Here is a 27588-nt window from a genome sequence, read left to right on the forward strand (position 1 = left end):
AAGTCTACTTTTTCACATTTGAAATTGATGCATTTCTCAAATCACGGTTGATTAAGAACAAGACAAGTGTTTTTTGAAATCTTATGATGATTTGTTTGGTAATGCCACTGATGCATAATGTTTCCTCTGTATGTATTCATGTTATTTTTTTCTCTTCATTTCTCTTATTTTGTTTGTGGAAATTTACTTGACGATTTTATGTAATTTAATTCCTGTAGCGGTTCTATCTGTTCTGTCCTTGTTCATTGTTTGATGTATTATTATAACAACAACAACAACAACAACAACAAAAAGGCTGTGAGGGTTTAGGGTTCCATTTGGGAATTTAACTTTGCACTCCAAATGAAAGTTAAATGATTCAGATTTAAACATATTTCACTGTAAACTTTTACCTGTTTTTTTTAATTCTGATTATGTTGATAGTTTTATGCAAACAAACTATAATATGTAGATTATTTAAAGATTCACAAAATAAGTCCTATGCAGAGCACACAATGAGCTTTATTGGACAAACTGCAGAATCAGGATAAATCTGAACTCTGACCATAACTTACTTGTTTTACTTTCTTCAGATTTAATGACTGTTAAAGAAGGTTTATTGTACAATATTCTACAAATAAATAAATGATATACTTATACTCACATCATTAACCTTTGTTGATATTTGACCATTTATTCATGCAAATAAAATAAATGTATGTAATAAAAATGCAGTACTTTTAAAAGCAGTATCCTATTCAAAATATTCATGGTATATTAAAAAAGTCAAACATTGTGGTAGTAATAATGGTTTAAAATAAAATTTTTTTTTTTAATGAAATCATTAAAAAATCATTAAAATCATTAAAATTCATTAAAATTCATAAAAAATCATTAAAAGTTTAATGATTTCTTTTTTATTAAATTGTTGTATTTACAATTTCACAGTGACATTGTCTATAGTGTTTTTTTCTTCAGTACTAAAAGCAGCACAAAACCTATTCAAATACAGTCACACATTTCATGTTTTATAATGTGGTCACTGACTACTTATTGATATGAAATGGCTTATACATTTAGCATTAACTTAAATTCTTGAATTACTTTCTGATTCTAGCCTGGCAACCAAACTGTAAAAAAATATCTCTTCACTAAAGAAAAATGTAGTTTTTCTCTCTCTGTCTCTTACTTGAACCTGCCATTGATTTACAAAGCCCTTTTTACTCCATATGCATTGTAATCAAATGCATTTGTGTGTGTGCATTTTAAAACATGTTATGTTTGGGAATACACATTTTGTGAAACGTGAAAATATACATTATGTATACATACATAAAAATAACAGTAACAATGAAATCTTATTTGAATTTCTGTATGTTAAAATGTCTGTTTACTTTAGAAAAACCCCTCTAAGCGATATACTATAACTATATCCTATTAAATTTGGCGATTTAAACATGAATAATTATAGACAAATGGGATTGTTCAAATCATTCAATATAATGTTGGTCAAGTGAATCTTCGGTCTCTGTCAGGATCAACTTCTGTCTCAGCGGTCATGTTTTGTTTCTCAGATTATCTCCTAAAATTCTGCTAGTTTGTGTTTTGTTTTCTCAAGTTCATTAATGATGTTCTGTAACTGATTAATTAATTTCCTCATTTCAACAATGAATTTCCCTGCTTTTGATCTGATCTCACTTTCATCTATTTCTTCATGTATGGGTTTTTGTGCTAGTTTGTCCATGTCATTGAGCGCTCTGCCATGTTCATTAACTGAGATCATGTCCAGCACAAGGTTAGCCCCACCATAAATCTCTGCTATTGATGAAATCAAACGCATGCTTTCAGACATCTGCCCAGTCAGTTCAGCAAGCTCTTCTATCTGCAACTTCTTAGTTAAATCACTGCCATCTTTCTCTAGGTTTTTAAAGTCTGTCATTATTTTCTCAGTACGCTCATGAATGTCTATCATCTTTTCAGCCATTGGGCTGATTTTATCCTGAAATTCTTTCAGTTCAGATTCAATGTTTTGTCTTAATCTGTCCATCTGGTCCTTTTTCTCAGAGCTGCTTTTGTTACTTAGAATTCCGGCACGTTTGAGTGTCACTGATCCTCCTGCAGCTCCAGCAGCTCCAGCAGCACCAACACCAGCAGCAAGAGGAACAGAAAATCCCAGAGTAAATGGAGCTGCAATTAATCCTACTATTCCTGCAGCCACAGCAGCTCCTCCTTTGATCCCCAACCATCCTGCAGTTCTAGATCCTTCAGTAGAAACTCTGAAATCTTTTTCAAATGTTTTGATGATCTCTTGTAGTTTCTTTAAGCACTGCTGGAGTTGAGGATGATCTCTGGCATAGAGTTTAATAAATTCGTCTCTGAGCCGGAAAACATCAGCTCTAGAGAAAAGAAAAATTAGGAGTTTATTTTTATAGACCGTAATCTGTGATACAATTTTTACGTTAACCATATTATTGATATGCAGATGAGTTCCAGTTAATACTTAAACTTATACTCTTGCTTCTTGCTTACATATACATGCACATGTTCAAGATATTGTATAAATATTGCTTCGTAATATAATCAGATCACATTTTAGTTAAAGACACAAATATTCTAATTATTTGACTAAATAAGATTCTCACATTGTAGGAGGAAGGTCAATGCTGTTGCGCCGCCTATAAGGACCGGATGATGCCATTTTTGCTACGATTAAGAAAATACAAGGTAATACATCATCTCTCTTAGTATAGATCATCCCACAATCCAAATAAAGTATTTGTTTCTGTTTTAACAGTTATAATAAAAAGGCTGTCACTAGGGTGGTATTAAAGGTAAAAGAGACTAAATTGTACCATGATTTAAGAATATGTATCTTAAGGAATAATATTCACCCTAAATGAGGCATAACGTGTACCTTTTGAAATTGTCCCAGAATCGTCTTCTGACTAATCCAATCTGTTCAATACAAGGAAATGTAACTTTTTATTCATTCCAAAACTGAATTTGTAATTCAGGCAAATTATTACAGTAAACCAATCACATAAATATATAATAATTATATAATCATTATTAATATATAATAATTATATATAATAAATATTTAAGCTCAGTGGGATACATAAATCAATAGCTGCCATCTCACAAAATGTGTGAATTATATATTATTATAATGTGTGAATTATATATATATCAAATATAAACAAGGATAACTTCAGCATGTAAATATGTAAATGTAACAGTGGATGACAGCATAAATAATATAAATGATAGGAAGACAATAAAGAATCTAAAATAGGTGAGAGAAAAAAAAAAGTGTGTTAGGCATATACTGTACTTTTGTTCTTTTACTCTTACGGTTTCAGTTTCGCTTTCATGGAAGATTGCTATTGGTTCGCAGACAGATCAATCTCCATTGCCCACATGACATCATCGCTTCGCCACAGCCAATCAGATCGACTCAAATGAAGCTGCTTTCAGAAGAGGCGCTTCAATAGCCTGCAATGTAGAAGTGCCCAGAATAAATTTGTAAAAGTTCTGGCAGCTCATTACGGGCACAAACATCTCTGTGGAAACGCGTCAATGTCTAGAGCAATAATTGTTATGGACGAAGCACCAAAAACAACTGACATTAGCCTGGGCTTTCGTTTTTTAGGATATTTATTACGTTTCTACTCACTGTATAAAACAGTAAGTAAAATGTACTAATTTTTTTTTTCGAAAACAGCTAAAAATCGACCTCATTAATTATTCAAGGCCCAGTGCAGGATGGGAACACCAGTATCAGAAAAGTTGAGTACTTTATAATGTTTATAAAATTTCTACAAGCTTAAATTGAGTACTAATATATAATTTACTTAGTTTTTTTATTCTTGCCTTAACTAACTTTTTCATGCAAAAATTACATTTTTTTCCCCTGTAGTATTTACTTCACCATAAAATCATTTTTTACAGTGCTCCAAACAGTTATCCAAACATATATCCACTAATGTTCGTTCACGTTTTCTTTTCTTGCAGTATTTGACGAAATTTAATCGTGTAGAAATCTAAAGGTTAATGTGGACTGATGTCTGAATTTCGTGAAAATCGGGTGTGTTTTGTGATATTTATCTCCACAAATGACTTATTGCGACTCATCATGATCAAGCACATCACATACCACACGTTTAATATTTGCACTTGTCGTTTATAGGCTACAGTTATTATTATAACATTAAGATCAGGTGGGCCTAAACAAAAACAGAGCGCGCACAGTCTTTGCGTCGACATTTCTTTTTTTTTTTAAACAAGAAACGTAGCTAATTGCAAACTTTTTTTAGGTTATATCTAGTGTACTGTAAATTACATTTTAAAGTCGTTCACTGCTGCTAATGGAAACTGTGGTTTGTGCATAATTAGCTTATGACTGACATCATGTCTAATCCATTATAATTGAGACGCACACAAACTTTCCTGCTGTAAGATTATGGTATTACCACTTGAAAAAAAAAAAAAAAAAAAAAAATGTCCACTTTTTATTTTATTTAGTTAAGCTATTCCAAACAAACACAAATTACAAACAGTTATTTTCTTTCAATTTTCGCCACCGTGTGTTTAGTTTCGATTTCTTGTTTACTGCGCGTCGCGTCGCTTCTAACAGATTATCCGCACAAATTAATAATGCAAACTTAACATTAATGGGACCCCAAAACATATTCACAGCATTACACTAGCCAAACCTTGATGCAGTCCTTATCGAAGCTCTTGTGTGTGTTTTGCTCAGTAATATCTCGAGCTCCACGCGTCGAATCAGAATCAGAGGAACTTCTCTTCTCTTCAGCCCCAGGGGCATTAGCTGGGTATGGCATGGGGCGGCTGCTAGGATACCTTGTCTGCCTGTTCAGCAAGTAATAAACAATTTTTATTGCAGGATTAACTGAGTAAAAACTTGAGTTTTCACATTCACTAAACTGACTGACAGCGGTATTCACTCCAATTTCATTCACTAAGGCACAGATAATGGCTTCAAAACGAATAACCAATTCTACCGAATAATAGAGGACATCTTCAGTCACTCATCTTGTCGTGTTTGCTGGATAGCAGAGCCAGAGGACAGCACAAAAATATATCCTCCATGAACCTCTAAAATCACTACGCGATAAGTGTGTGAAATGAATGAGTGTAAACTCTATGAATGAAATGAGCACAGTGCAATCCCGAATCAAATTATGCGTCTCAGAAATCAGGGGCCGTATTCACAAAACATTTAATCTAATAAGAGTTCTCCTAAATAGCAGTAAAAGTTCTTAGTTAAGAGTTTTCGTTCAAAACTTATTCACAAAGCTGCTGAGACAAACTTTTACTATAGAGAGAAGTCTTAACATAAGAGGAAGGGAGGGGTTGGCCTCGTTGCTATGGATGATGTCAGCACGCTTACTAACTTCGCACACTGTGATTGGCTGATGGGGGAGGAGTCTCTGTCAGTGATTTATTCATATAAATATTGATGAACGAGGTGTCACGTGGCCATATTCAAATAAAGATTTTACAATGACTAATGTTGCCATATTCAATTAAAGGTTTTAAATGTCACTAATTAAACTAGTATATATTCAGCTTGCTTAACTGTCAGCCTCTTACATGTCTGCATCTTGAGAAAATGCAACAAATGACGTTCAGTTTTATAAACAAAGTTCAGGAGGAGCCCATTCAAATGGTATATCTAATCAGCTTGAGAGGAGGCATATATACAGTTGACTCACCTAGTCACCTAGACAGTTTTCTGCATCCCTCGCCACCCCGACTCCTCACTCTTGACTGGTTCCTATTCCCAGGATATGGGGGAGTTCTCTGGTTTTGGGCTAAATTCCGAGCTTGGAGCCCTCAACCCTCATGACAGCACAGGATAGGTAAACGTCCATGAGCCAGAACTCAAACTCGGGTTACGCCAGCTGCCCACAAGGCTATCGGCGCAGACGATAGTATATTATTTTCTAATTGAACTTGTTTTTTTCTCCATCATTCAATACATTTTGCCTGTACATATGAACCTTTATGTTATGTAATCGCAGATTAAAATCTATAAATCATAATATTTATTCCAAAAGGCTCAATACCCAAGGGTCTATCACTATTGCCTCAATTGTGTATGAGCAATGACATTTCCTCTCTCAAGATCCATTAATGTACTAAAAACATATTTAAATCAGTTCATGTGAGTACAGTGGTTCAATATTAATATTATAAAGCCATGAGAATATTTTTGGTGCGCCAAAAAAAAAAAAAAAAAAAAAACGACTTATAAAGTGATGGCCGATTTCAGAACACTGCTTCAGGAAGCTTCGGAGCACAATGAATCCGTGTATCGAATCTGCTGTTCGGAGCGCCAAAGTCACATGATTTTAGCTGTTGGCAGATTGACACACGATCTGAATCATGATTCTTGTTAGTGTATGTTCTTTGCCTTAACTATTAAATACAAAAGAAGAAGAACAACAACAACTCTCTGCATTCCATTCGGAAGGGCTCATCCCTATGTCCTAATCCCTTCAAAGGGTTTACCCTCCGGAGTGAGAGCTTCGAAGGGATGAAGAGTGTATAGGGGTCAAAAAAACTCTTCTTTTGGAACGCACTTCTGCGTCATCTTAACGAGACAGTCAAGGAGAAGTAGATTGTGTAAGCTGCGCCTTTAGTTTAATGTTAGTTTATTTATTTATTTATTTTTGGTTCGTCGCACCATATTGTATATGTATCTATGTATTTGAAACATTTGAATGATAAAGGGAGCTGTAAAGTATTTTTGTTGAAGTACAATGTCGCTTTGATCATAATAATGTACCAAATCTAACTCGAATATTACAGTAGTATAGAAAAATACTATACATTCATTTATAGGTAAAATCTAACTCTTATAACCTCCTGTACCAATTCTGTGACGTCAAAGAACTTCCCTGTGCAAAGGATCATGGGGGCCCGAAGTGTCCATCAGCTGTACCCTTCGAAATCCTTCATTCCGAAGGGCCCTTTGAAGTGGCCAGTTTTGAGCACTTCGGTTTGGAACGACCCTTCAATATGGCGGCCATGATTATTTTCACTCTGAAGTGCCCTTCAGAGGGCGATATATCCCGTTTGGATATATGGTTTTTAGGAACCAGTTTAAAATATGGACAGTCCCTGCTGGGAACTTTTCTACATTTAAATCACAATGTGTACTGATTGAATCTGCCTCTACTCCGTTACTATGTGTCCTGGTCTATGGGCCACCAAAGACAGATAAAGAGTTTTCCATCAATAATATAAACATTGAAGTTTTTCTGACCACAAGCCCATTGTATTCAATGTTATAATGTCTAGTTCTATATGTACTGCTAAAACTACAGGTTTTTATTCTCGTTCCATCAATTCTCTCACTGCAACTCAGTTTTCTGACGTTTTCTGTGTCAACAGCAATTTCATTTCTGTTGAGTGTTCTTCAAGCCCAGATAATTTAATTTCCCTTTTTTAATTCTTTATGTTCAGATATCTTGGACTCTATAGCACCTATTAAATACAAAAGTCCAAAATTTAAATCACAACGCTGGTTGGACGACTCCACTCGTTCACTAAGACAGATTTGTCATAAAGCAGAGAGGTGGAAAAGGGATCATCTTGCTGTTTCACTAGAAATCATTAGAAACAGCCTGGTGAATTTTCGTGACACTGAAGACTGGATTAATGATGCTGAAAATTCAGCTTTGATCACAGGAATAAATTACATTTTACTATATATTCACATAAAAAACAGATATTTTAATTGTAATAATATTTCACTTTTTACTGTATTTTTGATAAACTCACTTGATGGATGTGTAGCTTTTGGCTCAGTAATATGGTTAAATGCACTTATTTTTATAAAATCAATATTTACATGCTATTTTTAATGCTTATTTTGGGCATATGTAAGAATAGGGAACATTTTATAACACAAGAGTGAATATATTACTTTAGTATACAATATTATGAATATATTATGTTTGAAAATGTTTTACAGAAAAAAATGTTTGCAAACAGAGATAACTAAGGAGAGCAAGAAAGAGAAAATGAATGTCAGAAACATCTGAAGATCCTTTAGTTATATTTAAATGTAATGTTGTTGACATCAGCAGTGATATTAAAAGGCAGATCATTCTTCAGTACTTGTTCCAGTAATATGTCAGGCTTCTTTTCAATGATCATTTCATAACACTAGATGGCCTCAATGTACACGGTGTTGACATATCAAGACAATGCAGTTCAGTATAACAGCACAAAATTTAAATAAACATTAATACTTATACATATATATATATATATATATATATATATATAGTGTAAAATGTTTTCTGTCATTCAAAAGCAGTTTTTAAGCAACAGTGTTCAGTTTCAACAACTTCAGTTTATCCATATAACACTTTTTCACCACAATAAATACATGCACACGATATAAAACATTTGTTTTCTCTTATTGTATTTTTTCCTGGTAGTATAAACATTACCTCTTTGTGCATTTGCAAACAAAATATAGATCATTTTTCTCATTTTAGTTCTCCTAAAATTTTTTAAAACAAACAGCTATTTTAAAATTAAAGACAATAACATCTGTATAAACAAAAATGTACTTGTTTTATTAACATGACATTTGAATAAGTAGTTATGCATAAAATGACAATTCTTTTGATCAATAATGCAGAGCAAAAGCAGTTTTTGTAATCTTACTTTTTCTTACTAAATTATAATCAAGAAATATAAATCAAGTTTAACTATAGCTAAATTATATTTAATTAAATCTTTTGTTGATGATAACATTAAAGTTTTTATGACAATTTAATGTTCAGAGCACTTCAAATCAATGAGATTTCTTATTTCCTTCATATTAACCAGGTTGGTTTGCTATTCTGTCTATTGTTTTAGTCATTTCATCCATGACATTCTGTAACTGAATCATTTCTATCCACATCTGAACGAACGCCATCCTAACTGGCAGAAGTCTGATCAACTGAGCTCCGATCAAACTTGACGTCTGAGACTGCATCTGCGCAGCCAGAACACTAATGTCATAGATCTGTATGAAGCGCACTAATTCACTGGCAGATGAAAAATATTTACTCAAATACCCGACATCATGCTGTGGGTTATTGAGGTCTCTCAATATTTCATGAACTCGCTGACTGATGTCTTTCATCTTGTCAGTCAGAGGGGTGATTATATACTGAAATGTTAAAAGTTCAGCTTCAGTGTCTTGTATAAATTGTTCCTGCTGGCTCCTGATCTTCTTGTTCCAGAGTTTATCACTAATTGCAGCTCCTGAAAGCACAACTACTGCTGATCCTGTGATGAGAGCAGAAATGCCCAGATGAACTGGAGCTAAAACTAACCCCAAACCCATCATGAATCCTCCAGCTACTTCCACATTCCCTGCATTAGTAACGGCTTCAGAAGCACGTCTGAAATCTTCTTCAAATGTGCTGATGAGAAGACACACTCTGTCCATCCTCTGCTGGATCTGAGGGAAATCTCTCAGATAGAGGGTGACCAATTCTTTTTCAAGATGATTAAACACAGATCTAGAGGGGCAAAAACAGTTTATTAAAATGTATTGTATTTTACAATTTGGAATACATGTTTCTAATAATACTAACAATTGCTGAAATGTAGATTAAACAATTTTATTTTAATAGTTTATGATACATACACAAGTTTTGCTCATAAACCTTTGAAACTTTGATTCATAATGCAATAATCGGGTCATTGACGAATAAGGTTTTTAAAAGTGTAAAAAAAAAACCTAATGGAGATATAATTAATTTTGAAGTTTTGAAGAGTTAACAATGAGATTATGTGGTTTTTATAATCAATTAACACTGCTTTTGTCATTTTTTACAAGATGGACAAAATTTGTCACCAAAAAACATTCGGTTTAACCAAAATTTCGGTTTTACCAAATGACGATATTTTCGAACAATGCTAACAGGCTGATATCTAGATAGCTAGCAAAAGGACAATCAAACATTTTATATTTAGTACAAGTTTTTAAAATGTTAAAACATTTTCCATGTTTTATAGCGGTTGTACTGAATGACCTGATGTTTCGGGACATGCGTATGATCAAGTGAAAACATTAATTTTTCAGATAGTTAAGAGAGAGTTAGTAACTTTGCTTCATGATCATGTGGTCCTTTGCAGGGCTGCGTTCAGCCCCAACAAAACGCTGCAAAACGGAAACAGTTGTGCGTTGAACACCATGTTCTGATGACGCAAGAGTTGCACCTATGGCAGCTGAGAAGGCCATTCTTTGTGTTCTTTTTGAAGAATTATCGGAGCCTGATGAAGTCGGTATAAATACATGTTTAACACTGCAAAATACGCTCGATGTTACATCCAGAATAAAACATTAATCATTAATCAGTGTCTAACACACCTTCCTAAGGAAAGGATATGGACCAGAAGACATTGCAATTACTAAATGATATTTAGACAGACTTAAAGAAGTTCCAGATCTGTACTTGTACTCTTATTATTTAAGTTATTTTGCCATTAATGTAAATAAACATGTGTAAACAATATACTTGCTCTTGTGAATTTATTTTGATGTTAATTACATTTACGAGCTGTTTCTTTAATACCGCGTGGTTTATATGCATGTTGATGCTGATTGGGCAAACATTTTTGAGACACCCACCAAACAAGAGAAAACGTATCTCAAACCTGTTGCACACCGTTTCCAGGAAACATGTCGTTCAACACTGAAACCGTAGCAAAACGTTGCACACCGGTTTGAGCTTGAACGTGCCCCAGGTGTCTGAATGATGTCACATCCTGTCACATGATACTGACCGCATGACTCGATCCTAAAGGGTCCCTTTATATTGGATACTCTGAATGACATCAATGAAATTCATTTTTCCGGACATTCTTTCTCATAACAAAGCAACAACTTTTACACATAATTGTAATGCCATTTTGCACTATGTTGATATATGATGTTATAAAAACATGCCAGATTAAAAAATATATACATTTATTCCATTTTAAGATATTTTTATCAGAAATGAAATGGCTGTATTGGCCTTTGGACGGTTAAACCGAATGACCTTTTGACACTTCAATATCTTTAAAATACCTTAAATATAATTAAAATCTTTTGGATTCAGTAAAAGAGATCTAGTTGTACTGTTTTACATACTTTGATTGTCATATCTTTGCTTTTTATTATTATTAGGGCCTCTGGACAAAACGTCACTGACCCAATCACATTTTTATATTAACAGATAATTAATGCATAAAATCATTCTCTTACATCATTCTGGGAGGTTTCTCTTTGCTCTTGCACTGACGGTTGCGTTTGTTCCTTTTTATTTTTCTTGCATTGACTCTACAACACACCATCAGAGCTAAAACAAGCAAACACAAGAATATTGGTGCTTTATGGGAGAAATTTACAATTATACAAAAAAAGCAACAAAATAACAACTACATGACAAATTAAGACTAACATCTTACATAAGTTAAATCTACTCATAAATCAAAATATACTAAAATACATATCAGAGATATATAAAATATAAATATACATCACTAACTTTATGCTCTTCTCAGCAGCTAGAGTAAACCGTGCACAGTTTAAAAACTTTCTGCTTTTTACATACACAAATAAACAAACACTAGTCATTAAAACATACAATTTTGTCATGTGACGTATTAATTATGATCAATAATTGCAGAGCTGAAAGACACCCTTAATGCAATAGAATATCCAGATCAACTTATTTTAAATGTTAAAAAGATAAAAGTTGCCTTTTTACAAAAAAAGTTATTTCAGCTCTTCATTTTATTCATACTTTGATATAAGGGTCTGAGGGTCAGAGCTGCATAATTTAGTCTGGCTTAATAACATGTCCTGCTATTGTACAGTAAATTGTACATGTAGCCTATATTGAAGATTTACAGACTGTTTAATGCTGCTCAGAGGTGTCATAAATACATTTACACTGCAATTACAATTAAATCCCACTAAAGAAGCACTTCTTTGCAGTGTAAATGTGGCGTAAGAGTTAAAGAGCCTCTTATCTCTTTCATCCAGCAGCAACACCTCTACTATCAGCTGTGTCCTGCTGACCACAGAGCACTTTCCATAAACTGCATTATAACCTTAAAGGACCCCATGTTTTCAAATGTCATTTTTAGAGACTAAAGACCACAAACATCAAAGTTCAGTTTTACAGGCATAAAATTACAAGAAGCTATTCAAGGTTGAATGGACCTGGTGAAATGAAATTCTTACACTTTCTTCCCCAAACCTTTGTATTAGAGAGCCGTATTTCATTAAAATTGAACCCAAGTGAAGAGGATGTTACTGTGCATGTGAGGAACAAGAATCATGGGACAGATGTGAGTCACACTCATGTTTCAACTGTTCCTCATTTCCAACCATACACAATCCACCAAACTAAATCAAACAGTAACAAAAATACTAAGATAAATCAACTGCATGTCCTAATTTCATTTTGCACAGCGTTTAAATCTTTTATTTACCTCCATGACTCTGTGACTCCATAACTTCGTCCATCTGTGATCATCTTCTGCATCTGCTTGAACTGCACTTCAAAATAAAAGTCTCTTTAGTACTAATAACTTAGAGCGGGGCAAAAAATATAATTGTAAAACAAAATAAACATAACTAATATTTAGAAAATATGCATAATACTATATAAAAAATATATTTAACTAAAAACTAAAGATGGAGATTAAATAAAACAAGTGAATACATTTTTGAATGTTAGAGTTAGAATGTTAGATAAAAAATCCTTAAATATATAAAAAAAATCCATTTAAACCTAAATCACAATGCACTATTCAAAATACTAGTAAAACACGTTTTAAAAATTACAATACTAAAAAAAAATCCTTTATTTTTACAGTATGTTTTTTTACAGACCTTTTAGAAGTAAACAATATATTGTTTCTTGTACAGTTTTATTTATCTCTGCTCATTACAGGATCAGATTTGCTCTGAATTTATTTGATTTCTGTAGAAGTCATGTGAATGATTTTATTTAATATTTCTCCTCGCAGTCCTTCAGAGAGTTTACAATCATCCCTGTAGGATTTGCAGTTTACAAATGTGTTGCTCCAACATCTAATATTCATCTTCTACATCTATTACTACGATAAAATTTTGAACAGACAAGAAATCAAGTTTAAAGTCCCTTCCCAGCTAACAGAATTCTGTTAGAATGTTCTCCAATTATTCAGTGTAGGTTCTGGGAATGTAAAAAGTGTCCAGTTTTCATGACATTAGAGGATTTTTTAAAAGTTATGATGTTCCTCAAACATCCCAAGTACATAAAAATGTCCAGTTTCCTTAATATTAGTAGAATGTTATTTAAAGGTTAATATGATGTTCCTGAAACATTCTTTCATTCATTCAAACACCTGCTGTGAACAAACACTGAAAGAGAAAAAAAAAACACAAACTACAACTCTCTTCAGCCACAGCCTTAGGTGAACTGAAGATAAAAGACAATAAATCTCTCAAGATCTGATTAAACAACTCCACAAACAGCATTACCAGCTTCACTTATTACTAACCAGACTGACTTTATTTCTGTCACACTCCTACAGAAGCTCTTATTGAGAATTAACAGAGACTTATAGACATACGGAAGCCTGCAAGCTTTAAAGTTCTTGTTCTCACTATTGAGATTCCTGCTACAAGCTTGCATATACGTGACGGCTCATGAAAGTAAACCATTTGTTTTGCTTAATTTTAATAAAGTGATAACCTGAAGAAAGCCTGCAGTATTTTTACTGGAATATAAAAAATAATCTTAACATTGACAAAGCATGTAACAAAAAGGCTACTCATTTTCATCAATATCCGTGGTGAAATAAAAAGATATAAAATTATATGAAAACAATGTCTATAATAACCTATTAAAAGATTTATTTCATATTATGACAATTGTTTGTGATGTTATGGTGTATTTATTGTGCATTAGCCACTTATAATATGCTGGGGCGGTCAGTTGGACAACAAGATCGCAGCACATATGTATGTGTGTGTGTGTGTGTGTGTGTTTACAGCCTGGTCTATACAGCTAATTTTCCCTTCATGACAACTGTGAGGGGGGTGAATAAAAAAAATAAATAAAATAAAATAAAATAAATAAATAAATAAAATCACAGGATAAGATGTTTGAAGCTGTCTCTTGTGCCAATAGGTGGTGAGCACTTTTATACCTTATTGCTGGGAATGGTAGACAATCAACTGAATTGTTTGTGTCAGTAAAAACACATCAGAGGATTCAGAATTTCTCATCTTTACTTTGTATTATATGTCTGTGTGGTCTGCAATAAACAGATGAATAACATATTACAATAAATAACTACAATATAATTACATATTAGTAATATACATGCCATTCTACATTCAATACAATTCTCAGGGTTTGTACTGCGCTACTGAATTTAACCACTAGAGGTTATGAAGCCCATATATCAGGGATCCCGAATTCTCCGTGACTCTGCGAAAAGGCTGCGTCATCATCATATATCGACAGGGCCACGGGAAAATACAGAAAAAACTATTAACTTGACACTGATTAAAGGTGCACTGCACAAAGTAACTACAAGCAAGGAATAAAGCTAAACCATGGGTTAATTTTTCTTGTTTTTCATGTAGGCCTACTTCTTTAATAAATATTTTGCTAAATTATGACTTTAGAAACAATCATTTGAATTAATGAAATCTAGCTAATTTTTTTTTTTTCTTGTAATTTGTGCCGTGGGCTGTACCATTAGCACGAGGGTGTGGCCACGGACTACTATCATCTCACTAATGTAACTGCTTTATTTACACTGCATGCATGATGAGGAGTAGTTTAAAAGACTGAACACAGAGGATGACCTTTTGTCACCCAAAGTTTTTAGTTATATTATTATTAATATAAACTGTGCTAAATATAAGGCAGTCCCGGCTGGCCATCGTGAGCAGCTGGGAAAAGTGAAATCCTGGTGGCTTGGCTGATTTGGCACATTGTCCAGCTTGTTTGTATTGACCTACTTATTCGTTATTACTTTATTTTATTAATATACATTATACCCTTGGTCAGGGGGTGCATTTTACTTGGTAGGCTACAGTACAACCACAAGATCCCAGTTCATTTTCAGTGGGATAGCATGCTCACCCTCTCATGCACACACAGGTGACAGTTGTTCAGAAGCTTTAGTCTACATCTAAATATTTGGTATTTTTCTAAACACTTATCGTTTCTCTTCAGAAAACATTGATTCACATCTATTGGGGTCGTATGGATTACTGTAGTTATTGCTGTTTGTGCTGTTTGATACTTTGACTTTTAGGAACACTTGAGCTTGCATTATAAAGCATTCACAGAGATTATTTATTTTTTAAAAACCTTTGTGTTCATCTGAAGAAGGAAAGTCATATACATCTTGGATGGCATGAGGGTAAAAGATGAGTAAATGGTGAGCACATTTCTGGGTGTACTGTATTTTCTTATAATACATACAGAATTTAAAGAAAGAAAAAAAGGGACCAGAGGAGGAGGAAGCCAAGCAAGAGAAACGAATAAGAAGTGTTGTAAATCTGTATTGAAATAAGTTGTTTTTCAAATAAAGGTTTCCAAGTGATGTCAGATTGTGTGTGTATACATGTGTTTTTTTATTGTACTTACCCACTAACTACATGAAACAAGAGTGTAACAAGCACCACTTTAATTTACAGCCCGCAATGTCATACTTACACTATAACTACATGGAGCAAGAGTATATTTCCCCAGTATTAAAAAAAAATGCAATATTGTAGTTTTACTTGCCTTGAAACAACTCAATCATGCAATAAAAACAAAATACTGTATACATGCACTATAATGTAGCCTACCCCGTAAGCTTTAAGAGAGCCTTTATATATCTGTTAACTATTATTACAAAAAGGTGTGCAGTGCACTTTCGCTAAATTGATCCCAAGCGTAAGATTGTTGTCTATCATAATAGTATTAGTACCCCTTAGTAGTTATCTTACAGTAGTTATCTTTCTGGTTGTTACCCCTTTATTCCCCAGACTTTACATATTGTTCCCCTATACTAACACATACTTACTTTAAAGGTACACAATAATTACCAGAAGTTATGCTGTAATACATTGTAATCACGCAGTACTTTCCGGGCTGTAATCTAAAGCGTTACCAGAATCTGTAGGTGTTTCACCTCTTAGAGAAGCAATGCAATCTGACACTTTCTATGTGTCAAAAATATAGATTTCCTTTGTAAAATTCCTCTAAATGACATCTTATATAGCTGTGTGCTGTTTAATCCTAACTTTTGATAATGATCTGATCTGATGCAGAAAGATGTTGGTGACTAGTTGTCCTCTGTCAGTTGGATCGAGTAACAGCTTGTGTCTCAGCCCTTCTTATTGTTTCACATTTCAGATTGTAACATAACCTCATAAGTAGCTACTTTGTCTTTTATATTCTTAAGTTCATCAATGATGTTCTGTAACTGATCAATAAATTTCCTCATTCCAGCAATGAATTTCCCAGCATCTGATGTCATCTCACTTTCATCTATTTCTCCATCTATGGGTTTTTTTTGCTAGTTTGTCCATGTCATTGAGTGCTCTGCTATTTTCAATAACTGAGAACATGTCAAGCACAAGACTGAACCCACCATAAATCGCTGCTATTGTTGCAATCAAACGTGTAGTTTCAGACATTTGCTTTGTTAATTCAGCTAATTCTTCTAACTGTCTGATGTGTTTTTTACTAACAGAGTCAAAATATTCCCTTAAATGTCTGACTTGTTGGTTTCGTTTTTTAATGAATCTCAGTATAATGTCAGTACACTCATGAATGTCGGTCATCTTTTCAGCCATGGGGTTGATTTTATCCTGAAATTTCTCCATTTCTCCTTCAATGTCTTGTCTTAGTTGCATCATCTGGCGCTGTTTCTCAGATCTGCATTTTTTGCTCTCATTTTCAGCATCTACAAGCATTAATACTCCTTGTACAGATGCAACAGAAGCTGCAGCTATAAGAGACGCCCCCAGAGTAACTGGAGCTAAAGCAAATCCAACTATTCCTGTAGCCACAAAAGTACCTCCAACTATTCCTGCCACTCCTGCATCTCTGGAGCCTTTAGTAGCACTTCTGTAATATTCTTCGAATGTTTTGAGGATATGACACAGTCTCTCAATGCACTCCTGGAGTTGAGGGTAATTTCTCTCATAGAGTTCAATAAATTCATCTCTGAGTCGAGTAGCATCAGATCTAGAAAAAATAAAAATATTTGTATTAATAGCAACGCTATTTGTTTATACAGTATGCAGATGATTATAGTTTATATTGATAATTTGAGATAACCTAATTCATTCTATATACTGTATTAAATAAGTTCAAGTGATATTTTAATAATATTGTATTATAATATAATCTCATTTTTGTTAAACCCAATTTTCCTGATTTTCAGATTTTAATGTTTTCTCACATCATTTCTGGAGGTAGATCCATGCTGTTAGACCGCTGAAGGTCACTCAATGATGCCATTGCTGCTGGAATTAAATAATACAAGTGAACACATTATCCCTTCACATCAGATTATCCCATAATGTAACTACAAACAAAACTAAACAGAGGTTCTTTTTCAAATAACAATATATGTGCTTTGTACACTTTGTAAAAAAAAATAATCCAAACATTGATGTTCTTGTTACTGTTGTCTTTTTACATGTGAAATCAATATATAGCTTCCTACATAATAATTTCAAAATTATGCTTTTGGAAGTTAATTATTTTCTCTGATGAATTAGAATCTGTTCTGTTTTTGTATGTAATAACTATTTAACTTGTTGTATCATTTTTACACAATTGTCTATTTGGTAAAATTTGTGCCTACTAAATTTCAAGAGATGCCGTAAATCTCCATTATTTTTCTGCTCTTCTCCAGTTTTCCTAAGATCATCCAGGTTCTTCATCCATTCATCTTCTCCCTCCTCTTTCAGTAGGTCAATCAAGAAATCCAGATGTTGAAGAGTGAAAGCGCTGTCTGATTTTAATGCGATATTAGACAGACTCATGATGGTCACATAAACTTCACGCAGCAGGATGGATTTTTGTTTTTTAATCTCCTCCAGATCGCTTTTGAGCTTGACTTCTTTTTTTGTTTTGTCTGCACAATTTTTCATGCATCTTTCATGTTCCTTTTTATTATTTTCATATTTCTTCTTGTCAAAACTGGTTTCAGGTCGGTCACCAGTGTGTTCATACTCCTGTTTGAGCTCATTAAATGTCATTTCAACTTCCCATGTCTCTGTCTCATATTTTTTGTTCTCTCTTATGTGTATGCTGTAGTGACACTTTTTTTCACACACAGTGCAGTGGTTGTTTTTCATGACTTCACACCATGAGAGATCTTTCACCCACCAGCAGTTCTCATGACAGTTTTCCTTACAGACAGAGCAACAGGTTGCGTTTTTGTTCTTCCATGATGTATTTTCAATGAGGACTTTATTTTTGACAGTTTTCTCAACATTAAACTTTAAGTTTTCACATTTCTCAATCATGTCTCTGTGCTCCTTGATAACTTCCTGAAACACAGTCAGTTCTATAGTTTTTAACTCATTTTCAGAGATTCGGTCCTTCAGATTAGAGACACAGGCTTCAAGTTGTTTTCGCTCTTTCAGAACATCTAATGTCATCTGAACACTTTTTCTGTTCTTTTCTTCCAGGAGTGTGAAGAACCCATTCATGCTTTCATCTCCCATTTCCCAGGCTGATCTGTACATATGCTCATTTTGTTCCTCTCTTTTCTCTTTCTGTTGATTGTTGAACAAGAAGTGAACAGGTTCATTGTCCTCATCTCTTCTGCAGGGTATTTCTGCTTTCTTAATGGTAGCATCTTTTGGACGTTGTCCATCTGCATGTGTGAGTAGAAACACTATGTTGTTCTCTATATCTCTACCAAACAGAGACTGAACTGAGTGAAATATGTAGAGCTCTCTCTCAGAGATTCGATTTTCAGATGCTTCCATCACAAAACACACTGCATCGATATAATGAATCCCATCCTCATCTGAAAATAACCTGCTCAGATACTCAGAAATCTCTCTGTCTTTCTCGTATCCTTCAGTGTTTCCGTATCCTGGAGTGTCAATGATGGTCAGAGATGTTGAGTTTTCTTCAACAAACACCTCGTAAACAGTGACTGCAGATGTCTGGAAATGTTTTTCAGTTTCTTCAGTGATTTGATAAAACTCTTGATCCTCAAACTTCACTCCCAGTGAGTAGTTGATCATGGTGTTGATGATGGTGGTTTTCCCAGCGCCGGTTCCTCCCACCATCAGTATGACTTTGTTCTGCTTGTCTCTTCGTCCATATGTCCATCGTCTGACCTTTTTCTCAGTCCCATCAATATATTGTCTTTCAGTGTTCAGTTGATAAAGTGCTGGAGGACCTGGATTTATTAGGGTGGCGTCATGACGTGATCTGCAAAAGAGATGTTACAGTATTTAGCATCAACTTGTGATTGTTTCAATCAGCTATTTCTTACACTGTCTCTTCCTTGAGAAGCTTGTGATTTCCCTGGTTTCTTTTGACTGACCAGCAAGCAGCACTACAATTCACACTGTAAACTGATGACAGCCGATTGGGACATGAAGAGGGTCTCACATTTGAAACGTTTTTTCACACATATTTCTTGAGAAAGCTGTTGTCTCCTTTGCTCAAGTCAAAAGCCCATAAGTCAAACTTAATCAGTGATTTAATACATGAAAGCTAAAGTCATTTTCTCTGTAATTCTTTTAGTTCTTTAGAAAACTCTGTAACACTTTACAATACGGTTCATTAGTTAACATGAACTAATAATGAACTGCACTCATACAGCATTTATTCATCTTTGTTAATATTAATTTCAACATTTACTAATACATTATTAAAATCTTGTTAACATTAGTTAATGCACTGTGAACTAACATAAACAAAGAATGAACAACTGTATTCTCATTAACTAACACTAAAGAAGATTAGTAAATACAGTAACAAATGTATTGCTCATGGTTAGTTCATGTTAGTTAATCCATAAACTAATGTTTAACAAATGAACCGTATTGTAAAGTGTTACTGAAAACTCTTAAGTTTATATTCATTTTTGTTAAAGCTACACTATGTAGCTTGTTCAATAATAATGAGTGAGTACATAAAAATCCATCTAGCATAATTGTGCCTCTTGCAGGTTCTCTTTTGCCAGTTCCCGGTACCGCTCAAGCCGATCTCTCATCTCAAGCACATACTGTACTATGCCTTTCTCCTCAGTTCTGGAGGCAGGGTCCTCCCACCCCTTTCTTAGTAGGTCCAACGGTCCCTGCACTTGCCAGCCGTAGAGGAGTTCAAATGGTGAGAACCCAGTTGAGGCTTGAGGTACTTCTCTATATGCAAAAAGCACAAAAGGCAGCCATTTGTCCCAATCACGCCCAGTGTCTGCCACAAACTTCCGTAGCATGCTCTTCAGGGTTTGATTAAACCTCTCCACCAGGCCATCCGTCTGAGGGTGGTATGTGCTCGTCTTGATGGCGGTGATACCCAGCTGCTGATTCAATTGCCCCATTAGCCGTGAGGTGAAGTTGGTTCCCTGGTCTGTCAGGACCTCCTCTGGGATGCCTACCCTGGAGAAAAGTTGGATGAGGGCATGGATGATTTTGGGCGTGGTGATGGATCGGAGTGGAAAGGCCTCTGGATACCTTGTAGCATAATCGCTGACCACCAAGATGTACCGATATCCCACACTGCTTCTTTCAAGTGGGCCTACGATGTCCATGGCGATTCGTCTGAAAGGAGCAGAGATCACAGGGAGAGGATGCAGGGGGGCTTTACCCCGCTGGGAAACAACACTGGTCTTTTGACAGATGGCGCATGTATTGCAATATGTCTGTACATCTGTGTATAGTGTAGGCCAGTGGAAGCGTGAACTAATACGGGCATATGTTTTCTGCAGCCCCAGGTGGCCAGCCCAGGGAACAGTGTGTGCTAAATGTAAGACAATATGGCGGCAGCATGTTGGAACAACTAGACGTGTCACATCATTTGTCTGCAAATACAACACTCCGTTCAACACAACATACTTTTCATTGCACAGATTAGTTGTACGTTCACACTCAGCCTTCCCAAATAGTAATTTTAAAGACTCATCCTCCCTTTGCAATTTTGCAATGTCCTCCGGTATCCTCCAGCCACTAACATCAAGACCATCCACAGAAGTCTTGGAGTCTGGGGTACCCAGGTACTTCTCTAGCCGCCGCTGTCGGCGTGACTTTCTAGGGCCCTTAGTCCCGCCCTGCAACAGACTACAGTCTAAGTCTGGCAGTGGCTGCAGACCTGCTTTGGTTTGTACCCGAGTGACAACAGGACATGACACTTCCACAGTGGCAGAAGGAGTAGCAGTTTCAATGTCTTTGGTGGTTTGTAACAGATCGTTCAGTACCGGTATGTCTCGACCCAGAATCATGTCTGCTGGTAAGTTATCAATTATGGCAACATTTAACAAGTACAGTTGATCATGCACTTCAACAATCACTTCAGCTCGGGGGTACTGCTTTACATCCCCATGTACACACTGAACAGGGGTGGTATTCACATAATTGACATTTGACACAAAACATGGCTTCAACAGCGAGAGAGTGCTACCAGTGTCCAAAAGAGCTTGCAAAGAATGTCCATTAACTGTTACATTGCACACATTTTGACTCCCCTCTCCAGAGTCTCTCACATTGCCTTCCTCTCTGGGAACATAACAAAATCCAGTCAGTTTTGCTTTTCGCCCAGGGCACACTGATGCTTTGTGTCCTGGCTGTTGGCAATAAAAGCAAATTAATCCCTTGCCCACAGTTGGTTTTTGGCCTTGCGCATTGTCTGTACGATCAGCATGACTTTTCTCAGCCCCAGCGCTATCAAAAACAGAACGTACAGTACCTCTAGGTGGTTGAGTGCGTGGGCCTCCACGATGAGCATTCATGTACTGTTGAGCCAGCTTTGCTGCCACCAGCCCCGTCGTCGGATCATGCTCCCGTACCCAGGTACGAGTGTCATACGGAAGCACGCGAAGAAGCTGCTCCAGGATAATAGCCTCTCCAATTTCCTCTTTAGAGTGCTCCTCAGGCCGCACCCATCGTCGATACAGATTCCTTAAGCGATGGTAGGTTTCTGTTGGTGATTCTCCCGTTGGAACAGATGACGCTCGAAAGCGCTGGCGGTAGGTTTCTGGTGAGATGTTAAACTTCTCCAGCAGTGCTTCCTTAAGATCAGCATACACCTCCGCCTGCTCCTCATCCATCGCTAGGTATGCCTCCAGTGCCTGCCCTGTCAGCAACGGAACGAGTCGAAAGCTCCACTCCTGCTCAGGCCATCCCCAGGTCCTGGCCAGCCGCTCGAACCGCCGAAGATAGTTTTCAATGTCTTCCCCCTGCTGGAAGGCTGGCATCTTTGGTTCAGAACGCAGCACTGGCTGGCTTGGTGCAGGAACACTTGTGGAGTCTAGGACATGTGCTGTACCGCCTCGTGTGGAGACTCTCTGTGCTGCTGGTGTTGGTAGGTCCATCCGTAGACTATCCATGTCTAAGGAGGTCTCTGCAGGCCGCACCGACTGTAAGATGGACTCTCGTAGTCCTCGGAGCTCTTGCAGATATCTCTCTTCCCTCTGCTCTTGTGCATCAAGGAATTTGCGCATTAGAGACACCATTCCTTCACCAGACGTTGCACTGGATGTGACGGGCTTGGTCTGCGGTGAACTAGCCTTTGCTGAGGCTTCAGGAAGCTTTGCAGCTGCCTCCTCTTCCTCCGTAGATTCCATCGAATCCCAGGTCACCTCCTCCTCAGTCACCGCCTTCACCTGGGACCGCAACCCCGTCCTGGGTTTTCTGCCTTTTGGCACTGTCTTGCGGGTTGCCATCCCAGCGCTGCCACCAAATGTGATAAAGCGAGAACCACCACTCGCTTGGGGACGAAGTGAATGTCCGTAAAAGATGTTAAAAATTGATGGCCCAGCCCGCAATAGCACTTTTGTGCAAGTGCGATTTATTTACAGTGCCAAAAATATACAGTCCAACGGTGAATTATATATACAGGTGCGCAAAAAAACGATGGGAAGAAAAAAAACCCCCCAAAGTACCAAAAAAAAAAACAACAAACAGCAAAATAAAGAGGAAATAATCCAACCAAAAATATATAAAGGTAAGTATCCACAATATACAGGTGTTTGGAGGTTCGTTCGAGGCACCGCAGTTGCACTCTCACTTTGACTTGGTAAAACAAGCAATTAGTTTGAGCCTGGCCTGCTCTTATATAGGCCAGACTACACCACGCCCCTACCACGGGACTCCTCAAACCAGGTATATATAGCAGGTATAAACTCTTAAATTACTTAACCCACTTCCACTCATTCCTATACATTCAATTAACTTAAACACAAACTCCACACATAATCCACAAATAAGAACATTCATTACAACAATAATACACTTAACACTTTAAACGTATCACACATAAAACATGGGTACCCCTATTAACAATTAAACAATGGTTTGGCCGGCTTCCGGTGCACTGCGCCGGTGCGGCGCGGTCAGTGACGTCATAACCGATCGCCGCTCGATTGCTCTGTTTGCGACGCAGCATCTCACACCGGAACACCGACCATCGCATACCCAATTGAACACACTAAAACAAGGACAAGACAGGACAATACGTCAAACAACGAGCAGTGTGAGTGTGTGAAATGTCCAGGGTTATGAATACTGACGGGGGGAAAAGAAATTATATTCAACATGTCCGTGTGCCATCGGGACTGCGTGTGCACCCGCGCCACCGACGGCAGAAACAGCGGGAGGGGGAAATGAGCGTGGACCATTACGAAGGTTAGTATTTCTGTGTGAATGCGTGTGTGTGTGTGTGTGTGTGTGTGTGTGTGTGTGTGTGTGTGTGTGTGTGTGTGTGTGTGTGTGCCAGTGTTGCTCAGCGGTGACAATTAGGTCAGCTTTGTCACAACTAGTTAACATGAACTATTAATACATACTGTAACAAATGTATTGCTCATTGTTCATTAATGTTAGTCATTAGTGTTACACACATTATATTCTTGTACATCAATCTTTGCTCTGCAAAAAAATAATCTTTGTTTTTCTGTGATTGGGTTTTAGACAGTTGTTGCAAGATAATCTGAATCTAGCTGATAACAGCTTACCGCTTCTCCTCTGGTCGATTCCCATCACCTGTTTTTGACAGTAAGATAATATCAATAAATTACTGGCAATATAAATAACGTTATATTACAGATGGCTGTAAGTTAACTTAACTTTACTTTAAGTACATTGGGTTTGAATGTACTCCATTACTTGTGATATCAGATTATGATTTATGTGATCATAAAATGGTGTTGAAAAATGTGTGATGCAATTTACTGACTTACCGTTAAAAGGAGGAGGATGTTCAATCCTCTGATGGGAGGCACTGCTGTTGTCACTGTGATGGTGATCCATCTTTGGGAAAAAGGTTTTATAATTTAATTTTCAAATTATTGGTTGCACTTTATGTGCATTATGTTTTGATGTTTTTTTGCTGATATTGAGGTGGGATATGGGTAAGGTTACCTAGTCAGTAATTTTATCTCTTAAAACTCATCTTTGATCACCAAAATGACATATTTAAAAAAAAAAAAAAATCTGCCTCCACTCACTCATACCAGCTCAGAATACCTGATCCGCTTACTCAAATTTACTGTACTAAATGCTGCACAATGGCAAGTGAACATAATTATTATGATTAGCCTTTTGCTTGACTAGATTATCAAACAGCGGTAACACTTAGTACAATAAGGCTCATTAGTTTACATTAGTTAACATGAACTAATAATTTAGCATTTCTACATAATTTATTAATCTTTGTTAATGTTATTTTCAACATATACATTAGTAATTCAAGATGCATTTGTTAATGCACTGTGAACTAACATGAACAAACTATAAACAGCTGTATTTACATTAACTAATGTTAACAAAGATTAACAAATACAGTAACAGATTACTCATGGTTAGTTACTCATGGTTAGTTCATGTTCGTTAATACATTCATTAACCCTTATGTGTTGTTGGGGATGTTTTCATCCACGAACATAACGAAAGGGTAGTAAATTTGAACAATGCACAAGGGTTAAAGGTGCTATAGAGGATGTTTTGTTTTATACATTTTTGCAATATTACTTGAAACTGTCTTTACTAACTGATAAAAGACTATAGGTGCACTGAGAGGAATAATATTAATATACATCATCTGTGCACAAGGTAGTACAAGCCAGAGGGCCAATCCGCACACGTCTCTCACAAGGAACGTAATGGCAGTGATTGACAAGCCAGAGGGCCAATCGTATATGTGATGATCACACAAACGATTGGCTGATGTTTTTAAGGCCCTACCTCATGCACAAATTATGTATAGTAATATTATTCCTTTCAGTGCACCTAATAAATAGTATTTCATCAGTTAGTAAAGACAGTTTCAAGTAATATTGCAAAAATGTATAAAACAAAACATCCTCTGTACCACCTTTAATGTTAACAAATTAATCTTATTGTAAAGTGTTACCTAAACAGCTAATAATGCGTTGCTAATGTTGCACAAACCATGTTCCTGTTCTTCATCTTAGAGTCAGACAACTGCCTTCTAAAAATCAGTATCCGCAGAAATGCTTTGAAAAGGACATATTGTTCATCATAACATCGTAATATATATCATGTACATAATTCGCCTGCTATATTGCTAAATATAGCCAATTTTTCATATCAACAGGAACATTTTCCACCATGGCTTCTCTTGAGACTCTCCTGCTTCACAGCATAGTTAATAATAAGCTAAAGCCCCCTCCACTTTGATGTAATTGGTTACAAGATAGTTTGTGACATCAAAAACACCAGTGATTTTTGTTGTGAATTCTCTCCTTTTAAGTTTAAAGTTCGCTATGTGTGTGACGTTTTAAGTTATGACTTGCGTAAGTAATGTAGGGCAGTGCATGTACGAGCTTAGCGTAACTATTCACTATCACTCCAGCGGAGCAGTCAGATCGCATGCTCTCACTAAAGTGTAGCGTTTATGTGCAAGAGAAAGTTAATGACAAGTTAGATTTAATTCAATGTATATTGTTGTTAATGCAGAAAACTACCAAGTACACTTCTATGTGTATACGTATGGTCACTCTTGTGCAATAAACAACTAAATCTGATGACTCTGACTTCCCGACCTGTTCTGCAGAGGTCAATAACATATACACCAGCTTTCAGTAGGGCAAACCCCAACAATTTTAAATCACATTTTTGAGACGCTTTAGAACACTTTAGAACACTTGTCTTAAAGGATATTAAAAACACCACATATACATATAAACAACATTAAAAACTTGGTTTTCACCACAGGGGGTCTGTGGAGTAAGGGAGGCTCAACAATGTAATTATAAATGTAATTACAAAAATTACTTACAACTTGCAGGTATATTTAAAATGTAAAAACCTACACAAAAAGTGAACTGCATCAAATTATTATTTTAAATGTGAATACTTAGTACTTAAAGACACCTAATATAAAGTGAGACATTAGATATCATTTTATAAGCGAGTAGGAGTATGGCTAAATCATCTTGGTTGTCAGTGAAATATTTGAAGTCAATATTTATGACGATAGAGATTTCAGACAGGCAGACATGGAGCTGTTTCTGCTTGGGTGAGTCACTGATCAACGCAAAAATGAATTCACTAACAATGAAGCTGTAGGACTACACATAGGAATGGCTTTGTTCAATCCAAACCAAGAAACAACATGATAAAACAACTTTAATTTATTATCTTGATATAAGCCAAAATTTGACAAAACTAATGATGCATGAAATCTTTTAAGGCTTCAACAAATAAGTGTTTTCCACAGAGAAAATTAAGCTCTTACCTGGATGAAATTAGATCATATGTATTACCTCCTTAGACAATTTCTTTTTCTAGCAGTGATATATTTTCAATAATTTAAGCTTTAAGATCATCTCCTTGTGTCCGAGAACTGGTAGGCAATAATCATTTCTTTTTCATTTTGTAATGTGATAGTGATAGTTGGTAAATGGGCTGGGCGATATGAAGACAGCTTTCCGTGGGCAGGACTGCTAAAGATATTGGCACATTAGAGCTGTAGAGAAACACGAATGAGTGAGAAAATACATATGAAGTTGCTCCCTCAGTCAAAATCGAAGGAGCCAGTGTCTGTCTATATAAACTTCCCTCATCCACTTCACAAAATGGAACGCATTTCAAAATGGCAGCAGGGATTCTCCCGAGGGGAACTTTTTAGCGAAGTTTGCGTGTACGTGTCTAAAAGTGGAGTGGAACGCAGCCTTGGTCCTGTCTAAGTCGATGTATCATAGTTGTGTTATTTTGCATGCCCTCATTTGAGTTTGTTAACCAGATTTATCATTTACTGAAGAAAAGGAGATCAAGAACAGAAAAAAAGAGAAGAGACAAGCATAAACACAACTACAACAGACTTATACAGACACACAAATATAAATCAGCTTATAATACTTATA

General features: G+C 36.0%; 3 protein-coding genes across 9 annotated transcripts; all 3 read right to left on the minus strand.

Moving 5' to 3' along the window:
• Window positions 1-483: 483 nt before the first annotated feature.
• LOC125264360 lies at window positions 484-5088 on the minus strand. Of its 3 annotated transcripts, none has more exons than XM_048183617.1 (5): window positions 4695-5088; window positions 3334-3474; window positions 2871-2934; window positions 2622-2682; window positions 484-2375 (listed from the first exon to the last, which is right to left on the minus strand). In XM_048183617.1, exons 4-5 carry the CDS (start codon window positions 2675-2677, stop codon window positions 1562-1564), a joined length of 870 nt encoding a protein of 289 aa, XP_048039574.1. In that variant the 5' UTR covers window positions 2678-2682; window positions 2871-2934; window positions 3334-3474; window positions 4695-5088; the 3' UTR covers window positions 484-1561. The 3 variants fall into 3 exon arrangements, with proteins under 3 accessions (XP_048039574.1, XP_048039573.1, XP_048039572.1); XM_048183616.1 differs by having other exon boundaries at window positions 2894-2934; window positions 3314-3474; window positions 4695-5087; XM_048183615.1 differs by having other exon boundaries at window positions 2894-2934; window positions 4695-5086.
• Window positions 5089-8695: 3607 nt separating this feature from the next.
• Window positions 8696-12599, minus strand: LOC125264364. Of its 4 annotated transcripts, none has more exons than XM_048183624.1 (3): window positions 12505-12599; window positions 11270-11363; window positions 8696-9536 (listed from the first exon to the last, which is right to left on the minus strand). In XM_048183624.1, the coding sequence occupies exons 1-3, from the start codon at window positions 12536-12538 to the stop codon at window positions 8846-8848; spliced, it is 819 nt and encodes a 272-aa protein (XP_048039581.1). In that variant the 5' UTR covers window positions 12539-12599; the 3' UTR covers window positions 8696-8845. The 4 variants fall into 4 exon arrangements, with proteins under 4 accessions (XP_048039581.1, XP_048039582.1, XP_048039583.1 ...); XM_048183625.1 differs by lacking the exon at window positions 12505-12599 and adding an exon at window positions 12254-12360; XM_048183626.1 differs by lacking the exon at window positions 12505-12599 and adding an exon at window positions 12270-12340.
• Window positions 12600-15636: 3037 nt separating this feature from the next.
• On the minus strand, window positions 15637-27154 carry si:dkey-201l21.4. 2 transcript variants are annotated; one of them, XM_048183601.1, is made up of 6 exons: window positions 26961-27154; window positions 24442-24511; window positions 24217-24244; window positions 17887-19475; window positions 17479-17539; window positions 15637-17261 (listed from the first exon to the last, which is right to left on the minus strand). In XM_048183601.1, exons 2-6 carry the CDS (start codon window positions 24509-24511, stop codon window positions 16556-16558), a joined length of 2454 nt encoding a protein of 817 aa, XP_048039558.1. In that variant the 5' UTR covers window positions 26961-27154; the 3' UTR covers window positions 15637-16555. The 2 variants fall into 2 exon arrangements, with proteins under 2 accessions (XP_048039558.1, XP_048039557.1); XM_048183600.1 differs by having other exon boundaries at window positions 17479-17542.
• Window positions 27155-27588: the final 434 nt, after the last annotated feature.

Source organism: Megalobrama amblycephala, linkage group LG3, assembly GCF_018812025.1.
Source record: "Megalobrama amblycephala isolate DHTTF-2021 linkage group LG3, ASM1881202v1, whole genome shotgun sequence".
In the NCBI taxonomy this organism is placed as follows: Eukaryota; Metazoa; Chordata; class Actinopteri; order Cypriniformes; family Xenocyprididae; genus Megalobrama; species Megalobrama amblycephala.

What these genes read in the sequence shown, in the direction of transcription:
- LOC125264360 (XM_048183617.1), bottom strand. Translation starts at nt 2,677, where the DNA reads ATGGCATCATCCGGTCCTTATAGGCGGCGCAACAGCATTGACCTTCCT. An exon ending in ATTGACCTTCCTCCTACAAT is followed by an intron (nt 2,376 to 2,621) that starts GTGAGAATCTTA and finishes TCTTTTCTCTAG; the next exon opens with AGCTGATGTTTTCCGGCTCA.
- LOC125264364 (XM_048183624.1), bottom strand. Translation starts at nt 12,538, where the DNA reads ATGGACGAAGTTATGGAGTCACAGAGTCATGGAG. An exon ending in GGAGTCACAGAGTCATGGAG is followed by an intron (nt 11,364 to 12,504) that starts GTAAATAAAAGA and finishes TGCTTGTTTTAG; the next exon opens with CTCTGATGGTGTGTTGTAGA. An exon ending in GAGAAACCTCCCAGAATGAT is followed by an intron (nt 9,537 to 11,269) that starts GTAAGAGAATGA and finishes TTGCCCCTCTAG; the next exon opens with ATCTGTGTTTAATCATCTTG.
- si:dkey-201l21.4 (XM_048183600.1), bottom strand. Translation starts at nt 24,511, where the DNA reads ATGGATCACCATCACAGTGACAACAGCAGTGCCTCCCATCAGAGGATT. An exon ending in ACATCCTCCTCCTTTTAACG is followed by an intron (nt 24,245 to 24,441) that starts GTAAGTCAGTAA and finishes TGTCAAAAACAG; the next exon opens with GTGATGGGAATCGACCAGAG. An exon ending in GATCTACCTCCAGAAATGAT is followed by an intron (nt 17,262 to 17,478) that starts GTGAGAAAACAT and finishes TATTTTTTCTAG; the next exon opens with ATCTGATGCTACTCGACTCA.